This window comes from Manis pentadactyla, chromosome X (genome assembly GCF_030020395.1).
Source record: "Manis pentadactyla isolate mManPen7 chromosome X, mManPen7.hap1, whole genome shotgun sequence".
Taxonomy (NCBI): Eukaryota; Metazoa; Chordata; class Mammalia; order Pholidota; family Manidae; genus Manis; species Manis pentadactyla.
This window is the reverse complement of record NC_080038.1, coordinates 76076390-76102758: the sequence shown is the minus strand read 5'-3', so window position 1 is coordinate 76102758 and position 26369 is coordinate 76076390. Positions and strand designations below refer to the sequence as shown.

General features: G+C 35.8%; 1 protein-coding gene across 4 annotated transcripts in view; it reads left to right on the top strand.

The window, feature by feature from the left end:
* Nucleotides 1-26369, top strand: part of RPS6KA6 (ribosomal protein S6 kinase A6) — a 188733-nt gene that overhangs the window by 124842 nt on the left and 37522 nt on the right. For all 4 annotated transcript variants that reach the window (XM_036905358.2, XM_036905355.2, XM_036905359.2 and 1 more), the window contains 4 exons: nucleotides 17230-17372; nucleotides 20178-20248; nucleotides 20961-21049; nucleotides 21832-21890. In XM_036905358.2, the coding sequence (XP_036761253.1) occupies nucleotides 17230-17372; nucleotides 20178-20248; nucleotides 20961-21049; nucleotides 21832-21890 (362 nt within the window). The remainder of the gene's footprint in view (nucleotides 1-17229; nucleotides 17373-20177; nucleotides 20249-20960; nucleotides 21050-21831; nucleotides 21891-26369) is intronic.

The window sequence follows — 26369 nt, the reverse complement described above, 5'->3', positions numbered from 1 at the left end:
CCTGGGTAACTCCAAGAGCCCCAACCCACTGGGCGGCAACACAGATCGGAGGCCCCTCACGGTGATAAATAGCCTCCCGTCCGATTGCCCTCCAGCACAACTCCACCATAGCAGCAGCGGCCACACCCACAGCAACTGGGCAGAGCTTCTTCCACACCGGCCTGGCAAGAATCAGACACCCCATCTGCGCGCAGCTGCCCAGCACAAGCCGCTAGGGTTCACTGTTCTCCCAGGAGAGGAAGGCCACAAACCAGCAAGAAGGGACATTTTCCCAGCCGACAATAGCGCCAGCTCCACACATACACCTCTGTCGCCATGAAAAGGCAGAAGAATTTCATCCAGACAAAAATCACAGAGTCAACCCCTGAGAAGGAGACAGACCTAACCAATCTTCCTTAAAAAGAATTCAAAATAAAGATCATTACCATACTAAAGGATATACAGAGAAGTATGCAAGAGCTAAGGGATGAAATCCAGAAGGAGATTGCAGAACTGAAACCATCTCTGGAAGGACTTAAGACCAGACTGGATGAGGTGCAAGAGGCCGTTAATGGAATAGAAATCACAGAACAGGAACACAGAGAAGCTGATGCAGAGAGAGATAAAAGGATGTCCAGGATTGAAAGAATATTAAGAGAACTGTGTGACCAATCGAAAAGGAACAATATCCACATTATAGGGATACCAGAAGGAGAAGAAAGAGAAAAAGGGATAGAAAGTGTATTTGAAGAAATAATTGCTGAAAACTTTGGCAAACTGGGGGAGGAAATAATTGATCAGACCATGGAAGTACACAGAACTCCCAAAAGAAGGGACCCAAGGAAGACAAGACCAAGATACACAATAATTAAAATGGCAAAGATCAAGGAAAAGGACAGAGTTTTAAAGGCAGCTTGAGAGAGGGAAAAGGTCACCTACAAAGGAAAACCCATCAGGCTATCATCAGACTTCTCAACAGAAACCTTAGAGGCTAAAAGAGAAAGGCATGATATATTTAATGCAATGAAACAGAAGGGCCTTGAACCAAGAATACTGTATCCAGCATGATTAACATTTAAATATGAAGGAGGGAATAAACAATTCCCAGACAAGCAAAAGTTAATGGAATTTGCCTCCCAAAAACCACCTCTACAGTATATTTTAAAGGGACTGCTCTTGATGGGAGCACTCCTCAGGCTAAACAGATGTCACAAGAGAAAATAAAATCACAGCAAAGAAAGCAAACCAACCAAATACTAAAAGAAAAAAATTAAATAAATTTCCCACAAAAGCAGTTAAAGGAAACACAGAAGAGCATAGAATAAAACACCCAAAATATAAAGAATGGAGGAGGAGGAATAAGAAGGGAGAGAAATAAAGAATCAACAGACCGTGTTTATAAAAGCTCAATAAGCGAGTTAAGTTAGACAGCAAGATACTAAAGAAGCTAACCTTGAACCTTTGGTAAGCACAAATCTAAAGCCTGCAATGGCAATAGGTACATATCTTTCAATAATCACCCTAATGTAAATGGAGTGAATGCACCAATCAAAGGACACAGTAATAGAAGGGATAAAAAAGCAAGACCCATCCATATGCTGCTTACAAGAGACTCACCTCAAACCCGAAGACATGCACACACTAAAAGTGAAGGGATTGAAAAAGATCTTTCATACAAACAACAGGGAGAAAAAAGTAGGTGTTGCTGTACTAGTATCAGACAAAATAGACTTCAAAACAAAGAAAGTAACAAGAGATAAAGAAGGACATTACATAATAAAAAAGGGATCAGTCCAACAAGAGGATATAACCATTCTAAATATATATGCACCCAACACAGGAGCACCAGCATATGTGAAATGAATACTAACAGAACTAAAGGAGGAAATAGAATGCAATGCATTCATTTTAGGAGACTTCAACACACCACTCACTCCAAAGGATAGATCTACCAGACAGAAAATAAGTAAGGACACACAGGCACTGAAAAACACACTAGAACAGATGGACCTAACTGATATCTATAGCACACTATATCCAAAAGAAACAGGATACACATTCTTCTCAAGTGCACATGGAACATTCTCCAGAATAGACTACATACTGGACCACAATAAGAGCCTCAGTAAATTCAAAAAGATTGTAATTCTACCAACCAACATTTCAGACCACAGAGGTATAACAGTAGAACTAAATTGTACAAAGAAAGCAAAAAGGCCCACAAAAACATGAAGGCTTAACAACATGCTCCTAAATAATCAATCGATCAATGAACAAATTAAAATAGAGATCCAGCAATATATGGAAACAAATGACAAAAACAACACAAAGCCCTAACTTCTGTGGGACGCAGTGAAAGCAGTCAAGAGAAATCTATATAGCAATCCAGGCATACTTAAAGAAGGAAGAACAATCCCAAATGAATAGTCTAATGTCACAATGAATGAAATTGGAAAAAAAAGAAAAAATGAGGCCTAAAGTCAGCAGAAGGAGGGACATAATAAAGATCAGAGAAGAAATAAACAAAATTGAGAAGAATAAAACAATAGAAAAAATCAATGAAACCAAGAGCTGGTTCTTTGAGAAAATAAACAAAATAGATAAGCCTCTAGCCAAACTTATTAAGAGAAAAAGAGAATCAACACACATCAACAGAATCAGGAACAAGAAAGGAAAAATCATGATGGACCCCACAGAAATACAAAGAATTATTAGAGAATACTGGAAACCTATATGCTAATAAGCTGGAAAACCTAGAAGAAATGGGGAGCTTCTTAGAAAAATACCTTCCAAGACCAAGGAAGAAACACAAAATTTTTTTTTTTTTTGTAGAAAATTATTTTCTATTGAAGGGTAGTTGACACATAGTATTACATTACATTAGTTTCAGGTGTGCAACATAGTGATTCAACATTTATATACATGATAATTCTAGGTACCAGCTATCACCATACCAAGTTGTTACAATATGTTAACTATATTCCTTATGCTATACATTACATCCCGGTTACTTATTTATTTTACACTTGGAAGTGTGTACTTTTTTTTTTTTGTGAGGGCATCTCTCATATTTATTGATCAAGTGGTTGTTAACAACAATAAAATTCTGTATAGGGGAGTCAATGCTCAATGCACAATCATTAATCCACCCCAAGCCTAATTTTCGTCAGTCTCCAATCTTCTGAGGCAGAACAAACAAGATCTTACATGGAGAACAAATTCTTACATAGTGAATAAGTTACATGGTGAACAGTACAAGGGCAGTCATCACAGAAATATTCGGTTTTGCTCATGCATTATGAACTATAAACAGACAGTTCAAATATGAATACTCATTTGACTTTTTTACTTGATTTATATGTGAATACCACATTTCTCTCTTTATTATTATTATTTTTAATAAAATGTTGAAGTGATAGGTAGATACAAGATAAAGGTAGAAAACATAGTTTAGTGTTGTAAGAGAGCAAATGTACATGATCAGGTGTGTGCCTGTAGACTATGTGTTAATCCAAGCTAGACAAGGGCAATAAAACATCCACGTATGCAGAATATTTCTCTCAGAACAGGGGGGGTGAGGTTCTAAGCCTCACCTCTGTTGATCCCCAATTTCTCACCTGATGACCCCCCTGCGACTGTGCCTGTCTTAGGTTGTTCCTCCCTTGAGGAATCTTACTGGTCTCTGGCTAACCAGTCATCTTCCTGGGCCATACAGGGAAATGTAAAGTTGGTAAGTGAGAGAGAAACCTTATTGGTGGAAATGGTTAGCTTTTTATTTCTTTGCATATTTATGCCCTGTAGCTTCTATGCCCAGCATTTGTCTTGAGGTATCTTTACCACTTGGAAGAATTATGATACTCGGTAAATTCGATACGGGGCACGAATACTATTTAAGGGTTGTAATTAGGAAGGAAGAAGAAAAGCTATAGAAGTAGCAGGCAGAAGAAAACATGGGAAGATTGATTATTTTTTTGACATATCTTCTTGGAGAGTAACTTCAGCATGTATAGGTTTTAAGCTACTACTTAAATTGCGCACACACATTAACATAATAGGAGTATAGTTACATAACCAAAGCATACCTGTAATTACCAGCCATCTCCAGTGAAACCAAGTAAACCAGTTAGGCACCTTAGGCATTTGTGAAAACTTATCTATGATATTGTGGATATTGCCCAACTGAACTTGAACAGTCTGAGAGAAATCAGACAAATTAAAACAGTCCATTCCTGGGGAATGTTCATATCCCTAATGTTCCTTTAACAGTAAATAGTCTATAGTTGTAAGATTTTGGAGCGCTACAATTTGCACTTCTCCTAATTCTTGATTGAGTTCCAACAGTATAGATCCAGTCAAATTTGTTGTTTTACTGTGTGCACAGGCCAGCTTAGATATCTCCTTCTTCATTCCCATGGCAAGTCCAGGAACTCGTGGGATGAGTGCATCTACAGCTGTAGCAGTGCCTGGATCTTTGTTGGGGTTTTTTGATGATCATCTTCTGGCATGAGTCTTCCAGAGAGTGCTGATGTTGGAAGTTCTTTTTCATATAGTATCTTAGTTCATTTTCGGGGTAGCCCAATTAGGCTTTGATCCTCTGTATAAACACAAACAGACCCTTTGCCTACACTTTCATATGCCCTTTATACCCTTGTGTAGAACTCATTGGAGGTTACCACACAGGAACTGCCTTTTTTTTTGGTATCACTAATCTGCACTTACATGACGAATATTATGTTTACTAGGCTCTCCCCTATACCAGGTCCCCCCTATAAACCCCTTTACAGTCACTGTCCATCAGCATAGCAAAATGTTGAAGAATCACTACTTGCCTTCTCTGTGTTGTACAGCCCTCCCTTTTCTCCCACCCCCCCATGCGTGCTAATCTTAATACCCCCCTACTTCTCCCCCCCTTATCCCTCCCTACCCACCCATCCTCCCCAGTCCCGTTCCCTTTGGTACCTGTTAGTCCATTCTTGAGTTCTGTGATTCTGCTGCAGTTTTGTTCCTTCAGTTTTTCGTTTGTTCTTATATTCCACAGATAAGTGAAATCATTTGGTATTTTTCTTTCTCCGCTTGGCTTGTTTCACTGAGCATAATACCCTCCAGCTCCGTCCATGTTGCTGCAAATGGTAGGATTTGCCCTTTTCTTATGGCTGAGTAGTATTCCATTGTGTATATGTACCACATCTTCTTTATCCATTCATCTATCGATGGATATTTAGGTTGCTTCCAATTCTTGGATATTGTAAATAGTGCTGTGATAAACATAGGGGTACACTGATCTTTCTCATACTTGATTGCTGCATTCTTAGGGTAAATTCCTAGGAGTGCAATTCCTGGGTCAAATGGTAAGTCTGTTTTGAGCATTTTGATGTACCTCCATACTGCTTTCCACAATGGTTGAACTAACTTACATTCCCACCAGCAGTGTAGGAGGGTTCCCCTTTCACCACAGCCTCGACAACATTTGTTGTTGTTTGTCTTTTGGATGGCAGCCATCCTTACTGGTGTGAGGTGATACCTCATTGTAGTTTTAATTTGCATTTCTCTGATAATTAGCGATGTGTAGCATCTTTTCATGAGTCTGTTGACCATCTGTATTTCTTTTTTGGAGAACTGTCTGTTCAGTTCCTCTGCCCATTTTTTAATTGGGTTATTTGTTTTTTGTTTGTTGAGGCGTGTGAGCTCTTTATATATTCTGGACGTCAAGCCTTTATAGGATGTGTCATTTTCAAATATATTCTCCCATACTGTAGGGTTCCTTTTTGTTCTATTGATGGTGTCTTTTGATGTACAGAAGTTTTTCAGCTTAATATAGTCCCACTTACTCATTTTTGCTGTTGTTTTCCTTTCCCGGGGAGATATGTTCAAGAAGAGGTCACTCATGTTTATGTCTAAGAGGTTTTTGCCTATGTTTTCTTCCAAGAGTTTAATGGTTTCATGACTTACATTCAGGTCTTTGATCCATTTTGAGTTTACTTTTGTATATGGGGTTAGACAATGGTCCAGTTTCATTCTCCTACATGTAGCTGTCCAGTTTTGCCAACACCACCTGTTGAAGAGACTGTCATTTCGCCATTGTATGTCCATGGCTCCTTTATCAAATATTAATTGACCATATATGTCTGGGTTCATGTCTGGATTCTCTAGTCTGTTCCATTGGTCTGTGGCTCTGCTCTTGTGCCAGTACCAAATTGTCTTGATTACTATGGCTTTATAGTAGAGCTTGATGTTGGGGAGTGAAATCCCCCCCTACTTTATTCTTCTTTCTCAGGATTGCTTTGGCTATTCGGGGTCTTTGGTGGTTCCATATGAATTTTTGAATTATTTGTTCCAGTTCATTGAAGAATGTTGCTGGTAGTTTCATAGGGATTGCATCAAATCTCTATATTGCTCTGGGCAGGATGGCCATTTTGACGATATTAATTCTTCCTAGCCATGAGCATGGGATGAGTTTCCATCTGTTAGTGTCCCCTTTAATTTCTCTTAAGAGTGACTTGTAGTTTTCAGAGTATAAGTCTTTCACTTCTTTGGTTAGGTTTATTCTTAGGTATTTTATTTTTTTTTATGCAATTGTGAATGGAGTTGTTTTCCTGATTTCTTTTTCTGTTGGTTCATTGTTAGTGTATAGGAAAGCCACAGATTTCTGTGTGTTGATTTTGTATCCTGCAACTTTGCTGTATTCCGATATCAGTTCTAGTAGTTTTGGGATGGGGTCTTTAGGGTTTTTTATGTACAGTATCATGTCATCTGCAAATAGTGACAGTTTAACTTTTTCTTTACCAATCTGGATTCCTTGTATTTTTTTGTTTTGTCTGATTGCCATGGCTAGGACCTCCAGTACTATGTTAAATAACAGTGGGAAGAGTGGGCATCCCTGTCTAGTTCCCGATCTCAGAGGAAATGCTTTCAGCTTCTCGCTGTTCAATATAATGTTGGCTGTATGTTTATCATAGATGGCCTTTATTATGATGAGGTACTTGCCCTCTATTCCCATTTTGCTGAGAGTTTTTATCATGAATGGATATTTAACTTTGTCAAATGCTTTTTCAGCATCTATGGAGATGATCATGTGGTTTTTGTCTTTCTTTTTGTTGATGTGGTGGATTATGTTGATGGACTTTCGAATGTTGTGCCATCCTTGCATCCCTGGGATGAATCCCACTTGGTCATGGTGTACGATCCTTTTGATGTATTTTTGAATTCGGTTTGCTAAAATTTTGTTGAGTATTTTTGCGTCTACGTTCATCAGGGATATTGGTCTGTAGTTTTCTTTTTTGGTGGTGTCTTTGCGTGGTTTTGGTATTAGGGTGATGTTAGCTTCATAGAATGAGTTTGGGAGTATCCCCTCCTCTTCTATTTTTTGGAAAACTTTAAGGAGAATGGGTATTATGTTTTCCCTGTATGTCTGATAAAATTCCGAGGTAAATCCATCTGGCCCGGGGGTTTTGTTCTTTGGTAGTTTTTTGATTACCGCTTCAATTTCGTTGCTGGTAAATGGTCTGTTTAAATTTTCTGTTTCTTTCTGTGTCAGTCTTGGAAGGTTGCAGTTTTCTAGGAAGTTGTCCATTTCTCCTAGGTTTCCCAGCTTGTTAGCATATAGGTTTTCATAGTAGTCTCTAATAATTCTTTGTATTTCTGTGGGGTCCGTCGTGATTTTTCCTTTCTCTTTTCTGATACTGTTGATTTGTGTTGACTCTCTTTTCCTCTTAATAAGTCTGGCTAGTGGCTTTTCTATTTTGTTTATTTTCTTGAAGGAACAGCTCTTGGTTTCATTGATTTTAGCTATTGTTTTATTCTTCTCAATTTTGTTTATTTCTTCTCTGATCTTTATTATGTCCCTCCTTCTGCTGACCTTAGGCCTCATTTGTTCTTCTTTTTCCAATTTCGATAATTGTGACATTAGACCATTCGTTTGGGATTGTTCTTTTTTTAAAATATGCTGGGATTGCTATATACTTTCCTCTTAAGACTGCTTTTGCTGAGAAACACAAAATTTAAACAGACCCATTACCAGCAAAAAAAGTGAGGTGGTAATCAAAAAACTACCCAAGAACCAAACACCCGGGCCAGATGGATTAACCACTGAATTTTATCAGACATTTAGACAAGACACACTTCCCCTTCTCCTTAACGTTTTCCAAAAAATAGAAGAGGAGGGAGTATTCGCCAAACTCATTCTATGAAGCCAACATCACCCTAATACCATTACCAGGCAAAGACCCCACCAAAAAAGAAAAGTACAGACCAATATCCTTGATGAATGTAGTTGTAAAAATACTCAACAAAATATTAGTGAACCAAATTCAAAAATATATCAACAAGATCATACACCATGACCAAGTGGGATTCATTCCAGGGAAGCAAGGATGGTACAGCATTCGAAAATCCATCAACATCATCCACCACATCAGCAAACAGGACAAAAACCATATGATCATCTCCATAGATGCTGAAAAAGCATTCGACAAAATTCAACATCCATTCATGATAAAAACTCTCAACAAAATGGGTACAGAGGGCAAATTGCTCAACATATAAAGGCCATATTTGATAAACCCACAGCTATCATCATACTGAATAGTGAGAAGCTGAAAGCTTTTCCTCTGAGATCAGGAATAAGACAGGTGTCCACTCTCCCCACTGTTATTTAACATAGTACTGGAGGTCCTAGCCACGGCAATTAGACAAAACAAAGAAATACAAGGAATCCAGATTGGAAAAGAAGAAATTAAACTGTCACTGTTTGCAGATGACATGATATTGTACATTAAAAACCCTAAAGTCCCCACTCCAAAACTACTAGAACTGATATCGGAATACAGCAAAGTTGCAGGATACAAAATTAACACACAGTAATCTGTGGCTTTCCTATACACTAACAATGAACCAATAGAAAGAGAAATCAGGAAGACAGTGCCATTCACAATTGCATCAAAAGAATAAAATACCTATTAATAAACCTAATCAAGGAAGTGAAAGACCTATACCCTGAAAACTATAAGACACTCTTAAGAGAAATTAAAGAGGACACTAAGAAAAGGAAACTCATCCCATGGTCATGGCTAGGAAGAATTAATTTCATCAAAATGGCCATCCTGCCCAAAGCAATATTCAGATTCGATGCAATTCCTATCAAATTACCAACAGGATTCTTCAATGAACTGGAACAAATAATTCAAAAATTCATATGGAAACACCAAAGACCCCGAATAGCCAAAGCCATCCTGAGAAGGAAGAATAAAATCGGGTGGATACTGCTCCCCATCTTCAAGCTCTACCTCAAAGCCACAGTAATCAAGACAATTTGGTACTGGCCCAAGAACAGTGCCTCAGACCAGTGGAACAGAATAGAGACTCCAGACATTAACCCAAACATATATGGTCAATTAATATATGATAAAGGAGCCATGGACATACAATGGCAAAATGGCAGTCTCTTCAACAGATGGTACTGGCAAAACTGGACAGCTGCATGTAAGATAATGAAACTGGACCACTGTCTAACCCCATACACAAAAGTAAATTTGAAATGGATCAAAGACCTGAATGTAAGTCCGAAACCATGAAACTCTTAGAAAAAACATAGGCAAAAATCTCTTTGACTTAAACATGAGCGACTTCTTCATGAACATATCTCCCCGGGCAAGGGAATCAAAAGCAAAAATGAACAAGTGGGGCTACATCAAGGTGAAAATCTTCTGTACAGCAAAGGAAACCACCAAGAGAACAAAAAGGCCTCCTGTAGTATGGCAGAATATATTCATGAATGAAAGACCCAATAAAGGGTTGTCATCCAAAATATATAAATAGCTCACGCACCTCAACAAATTAAAAGCAAATAATCCAATTAAAAAATGAACAGAGGAGCTGAACAGACACTTCTCCAATGAAGAAATTCAGATGGCCACCAGGCTTATGAAAAGATGCTCAACATCGCTAATCATCCGAGGAATGCAAATTAAAACCACAGTGTAATACCACCTCGCACCAGTAACGGTTGCCACCATCCAAAAGACAAACAACAACAAATGTTGGCGAGGTTGTGGAGAAACGGGGATCCTCCTACTCTGCTGGTGGAAATGTAAACTAGTTCATCCACTGTCTAAAGCAGTATGGAGTTTCCTCAAAAATCTCAAAATAGAAATACCGTTTGACCCAGGAATTCCACTTCTAGGAATTTACCCTAAGAAAGCAGCAGCCCCGTTTGAAAGAGACAGATGCACCCCTATGTTTATCGCAGCACTATTTACAATAGCCAAGAAATGGAAGCAACCTAAGTGTCCATCAGTAGATGAATGGATAAAGAAGAAGTGGTACATATACACAATGGTACATTATTCAGCCATAAGAATAAAACAAATCCTACCATTTGCAACAACATGGATGGAGCTACAGGGTATTATGCTCAGTGAAATAAGCCAGCTAGAGAAAGACAAGTACCAAATGATTTCACTCTTATGTGGAGTATAACAACAAAGAATAAACTGAAGGAACAAAACAGCAGCAGAATCACAGAACCCAATAATGGACTAATAGTTACCAAAGGGAAAGGGACTGGGGAGAATGGGTGGGAACGAGGGGGGAGAAAAGGGGCATTATGAATAGCATGAATAATGTGGCGGGGATGTGGAGGGCTGTTCAACACAGAGAAGAGAAGTAGTGATTCTATAACATCTTACTGCGCTGATGGACAGTGACTGTAGTGGTGTTATGGGGGGGACTTGGTGATGGGGGGAGTCTAGTAAACATAATTTTCCTCATGTAACTGTAGATTATTTATACCAAAAAAATCTCTTGGATATAAACATGAGTGACTTCTTCATGATCATATCTCCCTGAGGAAGTGAAACAAAAGTTAAAAAGAACAAGTGGGACTATATGAAGCTGAAAAGCTATGTACAGCAAAGGACACCATCAACAGAACAAAAAGCATCTTACAGTATTGGAGAATTTATTAATAAATGACAGATCTGATAAAGGTTTGACATCCAAAATATATAAAGACCTCACCCACCTCAACAAACAAAGCAAATAATCCAATTAAGAAATGAGCACAGGATCTGGTCAGACACTTCTTCAATGAAGAAATTCAGATGGCTAACAGACACATGAAAAGATGCTCCACATTGCTAATCATCAGAGAAATGCAAATTAAAACCACATGAGATATCACCTCACACCAGTAATGATGACCACCATCCAAAAGACAAACAACAACAAATGTTGGTGAGGTTGTGGAGAATAAGGAACCCTCCTACACTTCTGGTGGGAATGTAAATTAGTTCAACCATTGTGGAACGCAGTATGGGGGTTCCTCAGAAGGCTCAAAATAGAAATACCATTTGACCCATGAATCCTACTTCTAGGAATATACCCTAAGAATGCAGCAGCCCAGTTTGAAAAAGACATGCACCTCTATGCTTATTGCAGCACTGTGCACAATAACCAAGAAATGGAAGCAGTGTAAGTGTCCATCAGTACATTAATTGATAAAGAAGGTGTGGTGCATATGCACAGTGGAATATTATTCAGCCATAAGAAGAAAACAAATCCTACCATTTGCAACAACATGGATGGAGCGAGAGGGTATTATGCTCATTGAAATAAGCCAGGAGAAGAAAGAAAAGTATGAAATGATTTCACTCATCTGTGGAGTAGAAGAACAAAGAAAAAAAGTGAGGGAATAAAACAGCAGCAGACTCACAGAACCCAAGAGTGGATGAAGTGTTACCAATGGGAAAGGGAGTGGGGAGAATGGGTGGGAAGGGAGGGATAAGGGGGAAAGGGGTATTCCATTTAGAGACATAGTGTAGCAGGGGGGCACGGGTAAAGCAGTATAACACAGAGAAGACAAGTAGTGATTCTATGGCATCTTACTGTGCTGATGGACAGTGGCTATAATGTGGTATGTGGGGGGGACTTGATGGGGGAGTCTAGTAAACATAATGTTCCTCATAATGATACCAAAATAAAAAAATAATTTATCAGTATACTGCTTCAATGTAAAAATAAACTATGAAGCTGTTAGCTTGAAAGCTCAAGCAAATGTGACAAAGGAAAATTTAGTGAAACTTACTGATTCATACCTGATTCCATTTTTTATATATTATAGAAGGAAAGTAGATTGAAACGGATTGAAAGAGGGAACGAAAAGGGAAAAGTAGGAACAGAGAACAGTATAGTTTTGAGATTTTATTAATATATAGCTTTTATTTTATAGAAAAGAAAGTTTCATAGCTAATTAGAATTTAATTCTTTTCATTTTTCTTGATTAATTATCAGGGGTGATGATGGGAGGTGTATAAAGAGTAGAATAAATCCTATCTGTATCTCTCTCCTACATTAAGGTTATTTGGGTGAATAATGATTTCAATTATTTTATATTTAGTCTTGCAATATGAATTCTGCTTTTATACCTTTTGCACTTACTGAGGTTGGAATAGTAGTTACAACCAGTATTAATTTATTATACTTGTAACAGGAAGAAACATTTATATATATATTTCAACAGTTTAATCTCTTTCCTTAAAATGGCACCAGTATTTCTTTAAGTATACAAGAATAAATATTAGATAATTTACAGTTTTATAATTATAACCAAATTCAGTGTTTTGTAATGAGTAATAAACTTAAGGGATTTAACCTCATGACATTCTAACAAGGTTGGTTAGGTGTGCCCATTCACAGCAAGTATTTCAAAACTTAACTTTTCATTTTTTCATTCTTTCATTCTATTCCTTTTCTTTTTATTCTTTCATTCACTTTCTTTCCCTTTTTTTTTCTTCCTTTATTGCTTTCTAAGCTTCTGTCTTTCCTCCCATCTTCCCTCTTGCCCTCCTTCTCTTCCTACCTCCTTCTTTCTATTTTGAATACTGTAAAAAGTAACAGAATGATTGTTATTTGCCATTGATGCCATGGGCTGTAGTGATTTAGGAATTTCTCATCTAGGCATAGTCCTCCCCAGCATTCTAAGTTTTCCTAAAGTACTCTTAGGAGAGGGTCGGTACCTTTCTTCTTACCTGCCCACTTTAAAAATCCTCCAGATAGAAAGAATGGAACTGATGTTTAACAGGTTACTCTGGGATGGCAGTGTAATATAGAAAGGTTCCTTGGTTTGACTGCTTTGAGCCTGATTGGCCACATACTGAGATTATGATTGTATAGAGGAAGATCAGTAGAATGAGAATTGGATACCCCAGATTATCTACATACTTACTAATGTTTATATTGTCTTTGTCTTAATTATTTTTCTGGAACACTCATACCATAGTACATGTAAGAAACTAACCATATGATATGACTTGCCTGGCTTTGAAAGTAATGGTTATTTGTAATATCCCACTAAAAATGATAAATTGAACACACCATTGATTTTAAATGTCTGTGGTTACTATAATGTGTTTCTGAGGGACATAATTCAGGGATAATTTCTATAAAGAGAGAGTAGAGAAAAATACAGTATCAGAAATTTGAATCCCTTAGTACTTGAGCTAGATATTTAAGAGAAAAACTTATACATAAGAAAATTTACTTGTACTTATAGTAAATACTCATCAAATTATTGTGTTCTGGACATGCTTTTAAAATTCAAAGTCTTATAAAAGAGTCACTTAAGGTTACAAAGATATACTGCCTCCTCATCCCGCACCTCCCCCCAAAAGTCCCTTTATATAACTGATTTCTATATTTTCTTTTCAAATTTGTTTCTTGGAAAAACCACTGATCAGCATATATCTTATTTAATCTTGTGGTTAACTCTTACTGTAAAAATTTTTATCAATTGCTGAACAAATTCTAGTGTTACAAGTCAGTTTTGTCAGAAATAATACAGCAGAGGACCTCTATGAGTGGTATTAATCTCTGAAACATAACAGATGATAAGAAAATTCTCTTCCCTTCCCCCTCCTCCCTTGAAAGGCCAAGGAAGACAGTGTTCTCTACAAGGTATGCTGTGAGCTATTCAGCTGAACTGACTTCAAAGACTAGCTTTCACTGCATTTAGTTTTTGAAGTGGAATGTGCAGAGTTTAAAAGTCTAAAAACGTAGAGAAAGAACATAGTAATACATTGAAAAGATTTTTTTGTTACCCCAAAAATCATATGCATTCAGCTATTCAAGGATAAGTGATTTTTAAATTAAAATATTGAGCATTGTTATAAAATCGGTCTCAAGGGCCCTAAAATTAAGTATTAGTGTTGGTAATTTATTTTAAAAGAGCAATGTAGGTTTTGTAGCATTTTTTCATTTATGAAATTAAGTTATGATTTACTTACAGTAAAACTCATCCTTCAGATCCTTGTAGTGTTATAAATGTTCTGTATTTTAACTGCATCATTGTCAATATTGTGGTTGTGATATTGTAATACAGTTTCGTAAGATGTTACCATGGGGAAACCGGGTAAAGGATAAAAGGTATCTCTTGTAGTATTTTATATAAATGCATGTGAGTCTACAATTGTCTTAAAATATAGTTTAATTTTTTAAAACATTACTTTTTCTTGTATAGTTCTCTAGGCTTTGACAAATGCATACAGTCCTAAAACCACCACCAACATCAAGATATAAAAAAGTTCCATCAACTCCTCCACCCCAAATTTCCCCATTATAAGTCAATCCTCCCTTTACACATAGATAACCACTAATCTGTTTCTGGCCCTACAGTTTTGTCTTTTTCATAGTGTAATGTAAACAGAGGCATAGACTATAGATCCTTTGACTTGGGCTTCATTTACTTAGTATAGTGCGTTTGCGATTCATCGATATTGTTGTGTGTATCAATAGTTTGTTTATTGCTGAGTAGTGTTCCATTTCATGATGGTACATGGTTTGTTTATCCAATTCCCAATTAAAGTGCATTTGGGTTGTTTCCTCTTTTTTGGCAGTGATAAATAAAGCCAATATAAATATTCATGTACAGGTATTAGGTGAACATAAAATTTTATTTCACTTGAGTAAATACCAAAGGAGTGGGATTGCTTGGTCATATGCTAAGTGTTTAACTTAATCAGAAACCTCCAAACTGTTTTCCAAAATGGTTGTACCATTTTGCATACATACCAACAATGTTCAAAAGCTCTGGTTGCTCTGCATCCTCACCATTACTTGGTATTGACAGTATTTTTTATTTTAGCTCTACTAATATGCATGTAGTAGTATCTCCTTGTGGTTGTAATTTGCATTTCCTAATAACTAATGACATTGAGCATCTTTTCATGTATTTATTTCTTTAAAGAAGTGTCTGTCTAGATCTTTTGCCCATTTAAAAATTGGATTATTTTCTTCTTATTGTATTTTGAGTTTAAAAAATATATTCTGAATACAAGACCTTTATCAGATATATAATTGGCAAATATTTCTTCCAGTCTGTAGCTTCACTTTCTGAATAGTATCTATTGATGAGCAGTTTTTGATTTTGATAAAGTCCATTTAGGAACTTTTACTTTTGATGTTGTTCCTAAGAAATTTTGCCTAACCAAAATCACAAAGATTTTCAACTTTATTTCTTTCGGAAATTTTACTGTTTTAGATTTTACATTGAGTTATATGATTCATTTTTAATTAATGATTGTTTATGATATGAGGATAGATTTTTATATATCAATATCCTGTTGTTCTGGCACCGTTTGTTTTAAAGACTGATGGTTCTCCATGGAATTGCTTTTATACCTTTATGAGAAATCAGTTGACAATATATAGCCAATTCTGTTATAATGCAACACATGTTATAATCACCACACAATGCATAATTGCATAATAAAAAGGACAGGACTTAAGGGAAAAATGGGGCTAGGGGTTTAATACCAAATAGATAACCAGTGACACATTGAAGAAAGATAGGGAGGCTGATAAAAATAATAGCATTGTTTTACATGTTCTAAATGATTAAGAATATATGAATACTACAATAAATATGGTAACTTAACCTTTAAAAATTCCTGAAATTTGCTCGTAGAATTGGTGTTAGAAAGTTTGCAGTTTGTAAGTTATTGTGAAACAGTGGAAGATAGATTATCTGAAATTGGTAGGAAAGTTGTAACACCACAGGTGGACAGGAGTGACTCATAACACATGATGAGCTGAAATAGCTGGTAGATATTTGAGGTATGTGTATGTATTTCTATTTGGCTTCATTTAGTGAGGTTCAGTTTTCTAGTATTGCACCCAACGTTTTTTGCAGACAAAAGTACACATAAGCCAACTGAAATTCAAAGTTCATGCTGTGCTTAAATTGTTTCCTGATATATCAATCACATTAGAGAAAATTTGCATTTTCTGATTATATTTGCCTATTCTGGGACACTGTCCTGTTGCATTGATATATAAAAATATGTGTGTGTGTGTGTGTGTGTGTAGCCTTTCTGCAACACCACACTGTCTTGATTACTGTAATCAGGTAATTCATAGTAAGATTTAAAATCAGGTAGTGTAAGTCCTTGTATTTTTTACTTCTTCAAAATTATTTTGGCTCTTCTATTTCCTTTTTATTAATTTTAAATTTAGCTCATTGATTTTTACAAAAGATATGTGGCTGGGACTTTTATTAAAGTTTTTTAAGTCACATTGAATCTATAGATCAGTTTTGGGAGAATTGACATCTTTAACAACAGTGTATCTCTCCATTTACTTGGATTTACTTTGATTCCTGTCATTGGTGTTTCTGGTTTTCAGCATGCAAGTCTTACTTATATTTTGTATATTTATACCTATGGATTTCATGTTAGGTTTTTTGATGGTATTATAAATTGTACTTTTTATAGTTCAGTTTCCAATTTTTCAATGCTTGTACATAGAAATAAGGTTGATGTTCATATACCTTTGATACATTTAGCTCTTTGAAGGCCTTAAACAAAAATGAAAGCTCAACAAAACCAAAGTAAAATTTGCTTTTTAAAATATTTTTAAAAGCATAAGTTACGGTCACTCATTTGACTAGTCTTTTAAAACTTAGATCACTATAACAGCTTTGATTTAATTGTCCTCTCAAAATTGTTGAATGGTATTCTAGTACAAACATAACAACATATATTTTGAGGATGAGATTTAACTGAACAATCTTTAAATGATCTTAAAGATTATCATTATAAATACAGGCTACTTTCTATTATTGGTCTCACAGGTGGTTTCTTAGGGATAATCGTAAGCCATCCTTGAACAGTTTTAAGGTTTAATGCATAATTTTGTTTCCTTTGGTAATCTCTATTTTCTAAAGATCTTCAGAAACATATTTGTGTAACATTGTTATTATAGATTTTGGACTTAGCAAGGAATCAGTAGATCAAGAAAAGAAGGCCTATTCATTTTGTGGTACAGTGGAATATATGGCTCCTGAAGTAGTAAATAGGAGAGGTCACTCCCAGAGTGCTGATTGGTGGTCATATGGTGTACTTATGGTAAGTAGTGGGATTTTTAAATAAATTATGCCAATATAAAATTAATATTTAGAATTTTAATTTTCATTTGGGGATGCATCAGGTGAGATGGGTTCTGATAATTCATATTATCATTAAAAACTTGTTATTGGCTATCTCTTCTTATACAATAAGAATTAGGGTTTTGTTCTCGTTTCTTGTAAAGTTGCTAGATGAAAATGTAAATGACAGCATTCTTTTAGGAACTATTCAAATTTAAAACTTAAGAGAAATGCCTACGAGATTTTAGATTTCAGAATTCTGTGTTTAGCAGTTATATGACATTATAATTAGGCATAGAATTTAGCACCTTACCATATACTGTCTTATTGTCAAATTGTTTCAAGCATGTCCCTAGAAAGATTGTAAACCTCTTCAGGAAAGCAATCAGGTATTATAACTTTTCATCCCCCATGGTACCTAGTATAGTAGGCATATGGACTAATTTGGTATAAGAATAACAGAATTTGCAGTTTTAAGTAGAATGATGAATGAACAGCTGTTGAATCAGATACAGTTCCTTTTGAAGCCTGATAATCCATTTTGTTTATTTATCCCTGAATGACACACTACATGACACAATAATATATTAAGTGCCTATTATAAGGCTGGCATTTGAGGAGGGTGGTGGGGTGGGAACAGACTAGTATGATATTTGGCATTTCCATGACCTAAGAAGGCATACAATCTAGTTGGAGTAACAATTGGAATAGCTAAAGAAACTGTATAGAATCACCTTAGGAATTCAGGCAAGAACTCATATAATGTTGAAGTAGGAAAAGTAGAGGGGGTAGAACTTAAATTAAGCCCTGAAGGATGGATAAAATTTGAATAGCTGCATGTCAAGAAGGATAGTATTGTGATCATATTAGCAAAGACCTGGAGAACCAGTTTGACTAGAGTTGTAGTGGAGAATGAGGGTGAAAGTGAGGAAATGGGGCTGTAATCTTGATAAAGTATTTGCATGCAATTCTCTGTATAATAGGAAACTTTTGTTTAAGAATAAATTCTTAAACAGTCGTAATTCAACAAAAAATGTACTTTAGAAAGATTAGCCTTGGCAGCATTATTTAAATGGATTGCAAATGGAAGAAACTAGAAGTAGGGAGACCAGCAAGGTCTCCTTAGAAGACAAATTCTAAGATTATGGCATAAAAAAGAGGAAATCTTAGACATTTCAAAGGAAGAAGTGGCAGACCTTAGTAGCATATTAAATGTCACAGATGAATTAGAGGGGAAGGGCAAAAAATAAAGATACCTCTAAAGTTTAAGAATTTTAGGGGATTGAAGGAGTGGTAGGTAAATAAAAAGAGATAACTGGCAAGGACAGCTGGTTTCAGATGTGGGGAAAGAATTTATTTTTAACATGTTGTATAGGTGTAACTCCAGGGAAGAAAGCATGTTCCCAGCCTGGGGCAAATAAACCTGTGAAGCCAAAATCAGTCAAGGGGAAAAAACCTTCTATTTGGAGGCCTGGATCCATTTGTCTCTTTCTCTGGCCGCCACTCTGGTCCATTTCTCTCCCATCCCAGCACAAGCTCACCTCTCCACCCACCCCTTGTAAACACTTATTAATATGAAGATGGACTAAGACCAGGCAAGAGATTCTGGAAATACTGCAGTTTTATCCACAATAGGTTATTGTAGGTTGTTATTTAACCCCATGTTGGTAATAAATTAGGGCAGTGGAGAGAGTATCAGAATCATCTGGGGGCCTTTTAAAAAAAATTCAGTCAGCCAACATACAGTTTGAGGAGGAGGTGTGATTCTAATTTACAACCTGATTTTTCTTTTTGTCCTTGTCATTCCCACCTCCACTCCTCCAGTCCCCAGCTAAGAACCATTACTTTAGGCTTGGGGTTTGGGGACTGGAGTTGGAGAGAGAGGATCCCCATACCCTGTGCTTCCCTTCTTTCCCCTTGTGTCAGTCCCTACCTCTTCATTCTGTAGTTGAGAACCATTACTGTAGATTTGGGAGGGAAAACAGGCTTAAGAGAGATCGAGGCTGGGTAGAACAGATTTGAGAGTCATAGGGTATAGGAGAGAGTTGAATGGATAAGCTAATAACTAAGATTATGAATTCAGATAAATGAACAGAGGACTGAGGCCAAAGATCTTACTGGATCTAAGTTTAAGATTTAAATATTAAGGATATAAAAACTTTCTCTTTAATGAACTATAATGATCTTCATTTTTAGACCTTCGTTTTTTTTAATACCATTATTTAGTATTCTAGTTATATGCATTCCAGTTAAATCTCTTAGGAAAAATGTTCTCCCTATGCTGTCTCAATTTTTTTAAAGATATTGCAGTGTGCCTATAGCTAGCTAGCTTCTCCTTTTTTGGTTCCTGTTTTAGGGGAGTGAGAGGAATTAGAATGGTTAAATCTTTCTTTAGCATGTATGAATTTGAAGTAGTTTAGCACGTATTTTTACTTTCCTTTCATTGTTAAATGTTTGATTTAAAAGCATATCTTTGTTGTAAAAGAAAATGCCTTTATATTTCCAAATTGCTTTTGTTTTGGGAACTTAGCCAAATTAGAAAAGACTGAAAAAATGGGGTGGTTTCATTTGCTACAGGTTACCTATCAATTGGGCTGTATACAGAGGGGGTACCTAGAAGTGTGTTTCCTTAATTGACCTAGTTTTCTGGTCCTATTTTGACCTATGAATGAGATCCCACATGATTTGTTGATCATGTATTACAGGTTTCAAGTTTTTTCCTAAATTATTTTATTGCATACTCTTAAGTTGTACTAAACTGACTGTGTGTTATTTTTTGTTTTAGTTTGAAATGCTTACTGGTACTCTCCCATTTCAAGGTAAAGACAGAAATGAAACAATGAATATGATATTAAAGTAAGTGTAAACCACCCTTTTTTTTTCTTTTGGGAACAATCCCTTGCTTTCAGTTTTAAGAAACTTGTGGGGTCTTTTAAAAATTCATTTAATGATTTTCTTTGTTATCAAATGCACATCACAGTGGTTCAACCTCCCCCAACCCACTTCTCTCCCACTTGGTAACCATTAGTCACTTCTCAGTGTCTATGAGTCTAATGCTATTTTGTTCCTTCTGTTTTGTTTTGTTTTTATACTCCATAAATAAGTGAAATTATATGGTATTTGTCTTTCTCTGCTTGGTTTATTTCATTGAGCATAATACCCTCTAGATCCATCCATATTGTTACAAATGGCAGGATTTAATTTCTTTTTATAGCTGAATAATATTCTATTGTGTATATGTACCACATCTTCTGTATCCATTCATCTGCTGATGGACACTTAGGTTGCTTCCATATTTTGGCTATTGTAAATAGTGCTGTGATAAACACAGGGGTGCATATGTCTTTCCGAATCAAGGATCTTGTTTTCTTCGGGTAAATTCATAGAAGTGGAATTACTGGGTCAAATGGTATGTGGTTTAAATTGACATAAAAAAACATTTTCACACTGTCCATATAGGGGACATCATTTGCCATTGTGAAAGCATACTTTAAAGTTCTTTTTGAGATTTGTCACTTTAGAAGTATGGCTAAATTTAAAAGGAATTTTCTAAAATCCTCTTTTCCAGAGCCAAACTTGGAATGCCTCAATTTCTTAGTGCTGAAGCGCAATGTCTTCTAAGGATGTTATTCAAAAGGAATCCAGCAAATAGATTGGGTTTGTTTTCTTAGCCTTTATACCAATATGCTTTGTGCTTTGGTAGAAGAGTTATAGCTTTATATTCTGGCTGAAGTTCATTTGCTCATTTACTGCTGTTATATACTTATACTGACAACTTTGCATTTTGTATATGCAAAGATTCCAATAAACTCTGTTATGTCCATAATTAAAAATGGAGTGGTCTAGTTATGTAAAGCTTCTATTTAGTGTATATCATTATGAATATCACATGGATTACCTTCTTTTGAAATAATTCACAGACTTCTTCTTTATATAGGTAATCCTTTTAGATACTTTGAATAATTATTTTGTCCTTTCCAATATTTTTCAAGGTAAATATTATGTTTCTATAACTGCTCACTATTTGGCCACTTTCTCTGGTAGCCTTTCCCTGAATCTACATGTGATCCTATTATCCTATTATGCTAAAATTTCAATGTCATTTTCTTCCATTGTTTCTTAATTTGGCATGTAGATATGAGGTTGTGAGTTGAATTGTGAAGAAAATGTACTTAAATTTTAACATTATGTTAAACATGATTTATATTTGATTCGGAAAGCCTTTCATTATTTCATGGTAGCCTATGTGCTTCAATATGAACGTCAGTTATTTTTTTATCATAGTAAATTTAAAGAACCAATTAATAAAATATCATAAAAAATCATAAACTTTTCACTGTAAGGAATCTATGAAATGTGTGTACTGCTATTTACTGGAAGCCAGGTAGAAAGATTAAAAAATCATACCAGTAACAAATCCTTTGCTGCTTTTTTTATAGGTTCAGAAGGAGTTGAAGAAATCAAAAGACATCTTTTTTTTGCTAGTATTGACTGGAATGTAAGTGCAGTGGAAACTTGTTACTGAGTAACTTTAATATGAGCAAAAACTGAAGAATGAAATGGTTATGTGAACTTTGCTGATAATCTTAAGCCAATTGTTCTATATTAAGTATGAAATTTTATTTACAGGTGTAGCATACCATGGTGATTACCTTGAACCAGTAGATGTGTGGATATTTAGCAAATACTTTGTTTCTCATTGTTTTACCTATTAAGTATGGTTACTGTTCTCCCCAATCCTAGGTTGGAGAATGTAGAAGAGGAAAAGAAAGGATTAATGGGAATTAATGATAGAGCAGATTCTTATGAAAAATGAATTCTAAAGAATGTGGGATATTATTCAGTTTCAAATGGTTCTTTCTCATGTAATAAAACAAGGTAAAATTGTTAGGTGAATATCTTTGTACAGGTATTTCACTGAATTTTGAGAGTAGATGAAAACAAACATTGTGAAATTCTGCTCTGTCCTGTATAATTTTCTTAAGTTGGAACTCCAAGACTAATAAGCTTTTCTTAGAAAACCTCACTTTTTGTTTGTTTTACAATACAGCTTTATATATTTTGTGTACAGTAATCATCATAGGTAAGTGTTTTTGATTATCTAGTTCTGGCATTGGTGTTGAAAATTTTTTCGGCAGAAAAATGTCTCCTTGGTTTCTGGGCGACAGGTAGAAGCTACTATTTACTGATCAAATTATTTCATCTGGCTTGTAGAACAAGTTTCAGAAGGCAATATTTTGATTTATTTTTTATAATTGTAAAACTGCAACATAACATAAGCCGTTAGTATTAATATCTTAAAAGGCGACCTAGTGGACATGCCCCATGGGAGTCTGCTCTTTGTCATATCTGTGTGCATCACTCTTTTGGTGTCCTTCCATCCCCTTGCCGTTTTTTTCTAATATTTCTCTATGCTTCCTTTCCCCTTAACTAGACAAACTGGAAATTCTTTTTCCCACCATTCTTATATCTAAACAGTTTATGTTCATTGCTCTTAATTTAAATAAGAAAATAGGATGTTTACATATTTCAATAAATGAAAATTACTTTAAAGTAACTCTCTATTAATTTTCCCCTGCTATTGGACTGTGAGGTTTTAAAAAAGTAGATTTTTTTTAAAAGTGGATTTTCATACATTGTAAGATACTTTTTTTTGTCTCCCTCACACACCCCATTGCAGTCACTGTCCATCAGCATAGGAAGATGCTATAGAGTCAATATTTGTCTTCTCTGTGCTGAACTGCCTTCCCCATGCCCCCCCTATATTATGTGTGCTAATCATAATGCTTCTAAATCCCCTAATCCTTACCCTCCACCCCACTTCCTTCGGTAATGGCTAGTCCCCTCTTGGAGTCTGTGTGCCTGCTGCTGTTTTGTTCCTTCAGTTTTGCTTCATTGTTATACTCAACAAATGAATGAAACAATTTGGAACTTGTCTTTCTCTGCCTGGCTTATTTCACTGAGTATAATACCCTCCAGCTCCATCCATGTTGTTGCAAATGGTAGGATTTGTTTACTTCTTATGGCTGAATAATATTCCACTGTGTATATTTACCACCTCTTCTTTATCCAATCATCTACTAATACACATTTGGGTTGTTTCCATATTTTGGCTATTGTAAATAGTGCTGCAGTAAACATAGGGGTGCATATGTCTTTTTGAATCTGAGAACTTGTATTCTTTGGGTAAATTCCAAGGAGTGGGATTCCTGGGTCAAATGGTATTTCTATTTTCAGTTTTTTGAGGAACCTCCATATTGCTTACCACAATGGTTGAAGTAGCTTACATTCCCACCAACAGTGTAGGAGGGTTTCCCTTTCTCCACATCCTCACCAGCATTTGTTTTTCTTAAGTCTTTTCAATGCAGGCCATCCTTACTAGTGTGAGGTGATATCTCATTGTGGAGCATCTTTCCATGTGTCTGTTGAGCATCTGAATTTCTTTGGAGAATTGTCTCTTCATATCCTCTGCCCATTTTTTAATGAGGTTATTTGCTTTTTGGGTAATGAGGCGTGTGAGTTCTTTATATATTTTGGATGTTAACCCCTTGTCAGATATGTCATTTACAAATATATTCTCCCATACTGTAGGATGCCTTTTTGTTCTGTTCATGGTTTCCTTTGCTGTACAGAAGCTTTTTAGTTTGATGTAGTCCCATGTGTTTATTTCTGCTTGTGTTTCCCTTGCTCGAGGAGATGTGTTCAGGAAGAAGTTGCTCATGCTTATATTCAGGACAGTTTTGCCTATGTTGTCTTCTTAGAGTTTTATGGTTTCATGACTTACATTCAGGTCTTTGATCCATTTCGAGTTTACTTTTGTGTACGGGGTTAAACAATATTCTAGTTTCACTCTCTTGCATGTAGCTCTCCAGTTTTGCCAACACCAGCTGTTGAAGCGGCTGTCTTTTACCCATTGTATGTCCATGGCTCCTTTATTATATATTATTTGACCATACATGGTTGGGTTTATATCAGGGCTCTCTAGTCTGTTCCACTGGTCTATGTGTCTGTTCTTGTGCCACTACCAAATTATCTTGATTACTGTGTCTTTGTAGTAGAGCTTGAAGTCAGGGAGCATAATCCCCCCAGCTTTATTCTTCCTTCTCAGCATGGCTTTGGCTATTCAGGGTCTTTTGTGGTTCCATATGAATTTTAGAACAATTTTCTCTAGTTCGTTGAAGAATGCTGTTGGTATTTTGAAAGGGATTGCATTGAATCTGTAGATTACTTTAGGCAGGATTGCCATTTTGACAATATGAATTCTTCCTATCCATGAGCACGGGATGTGTTTCCATTTATTGGTGTCTTCTTTAATTTCTCTCATGAGTGTCTTGTAGTTTTCAGAGTATAGGTCTTTCACTTTCTTCATTGGGCTTATTCCTAGGTATTTTAATTTTTGATGCAATTGTGAATGAAATTGTTTTTCTGATTTCTCTTTTTGCTAGTTCCTAATTAATGTATAGGGATGCAACAGATTTGTGTGTATTAATTTTGTATCCTGCAACTTTGCTGAATTCAGATATTAGTTCTAGTAGTTTTGGAGTGGATTCTTTAGTGCTTTTTATGTATGATATCATGTCATCTGAAAACAGTGACAGTTTGACTACTTCCTTACCAATTTGGATGCCTTTTGTTTTTTTGTGTTGTCTGATTTCTGTGGCTAGGACCTGCAGTAGTATATTGAATAAAAGTGGAGAGAGTGGGCATCCTTGTCTTGTTCCTAGTCTTAGAGGAAAAGCTTTCAGCTTTTTGCTGTTAAGTATGTGTTGGCTGTGGGTTTGTAGTATATGGCCTTTATTATGCTGAGATACTTGCCATCTATACCCATTTCATTTAGAGATTTTATCACGAGTGGATGTTGAATTTTGTCAAATGCTTTTTCAGCATCTATTTAGATGATCGTGTGATTTTTGTCCTTCTTTTTGTTGATGTGGTGTATGATGTTGATGGATTTTTGAATATTTTATCATCTTTGCATCCTTGGGAAGAATCCCACTTGATCATGCTGGATGATCTTTTTGATGTATTTTTGAATTTGGTTTGCTAATACTTTGTTGAGTATTTTTGCGTCTATGTTCATCAGGGATATTGGTCTGTAATCTCTTTTTGTAGGATCTTTGTCCTGTTTTGGTATTGAAGTGATGCTGCCCTCATAGAATGAGTTTGTAAGTATTCCATCCTCTTGTACATTTTGGAAAACTTTAAGGAGGATGGGTATTAGGTCTTCTCTAAATGTTGGTAAAATTCAGCCATGAAGTCATCTGGTATGGGAGTTTTGTTCTTAGGTAGTTTTTTGATTAGCAGTTCAATTTCGTTGCTAGTAATTTGTCTGTTGAGATTTTCTGTTTCTTCCTGGATCAGTCTTGGAAGGGTGTATTTTTTAGAAATTTGTCCGTTTCTTCTAGGTTATCCAATTTGTTAGCATAAAATTTTTCATAGTATTCTCTAGTAATTATTTGTATTTCTGTGGTGTCCATAGTGATTTTTCCTTTTTGGTTTCTGAATCCGATTATGTTGTGTATACTGTTTTTTTCTTGATAAGTCTGGATAGAAGTTTATCTATTTTCTTTATTGTCATGAAGAACCAGCTCCTGGTTTCATCAATTCTTTCTTTTATTTTAATCTTCTCAATTTTATTTATTTATGCTCTGATCTTTATTATGCCTCTCCTTCTATTGGCTTTGGGCTTCATTTGTTCTTCTTTTTCCAGTTTATTAATTGTGAGTTTAGACTATTCCTTTAGGATTGTTCTTTCTTCATATAAGCCTTTATTGCTATATACTTTCCTCTTAGAGCTTCCTTTTTCTGTGTTCTACAGATTTTGGGGTATTGAGTTGTTTTCATTTGTCTCCATATATTGGTTGACTTCTGTTTTTATTTGCTCATTGACCCATTGATTACTTAGGAACATGTTGTTAAGCCTCCATGTGTTTGTGGGCTTTTTTGTTTTCTTAGCACACTTTATTTCTAGCTTCAT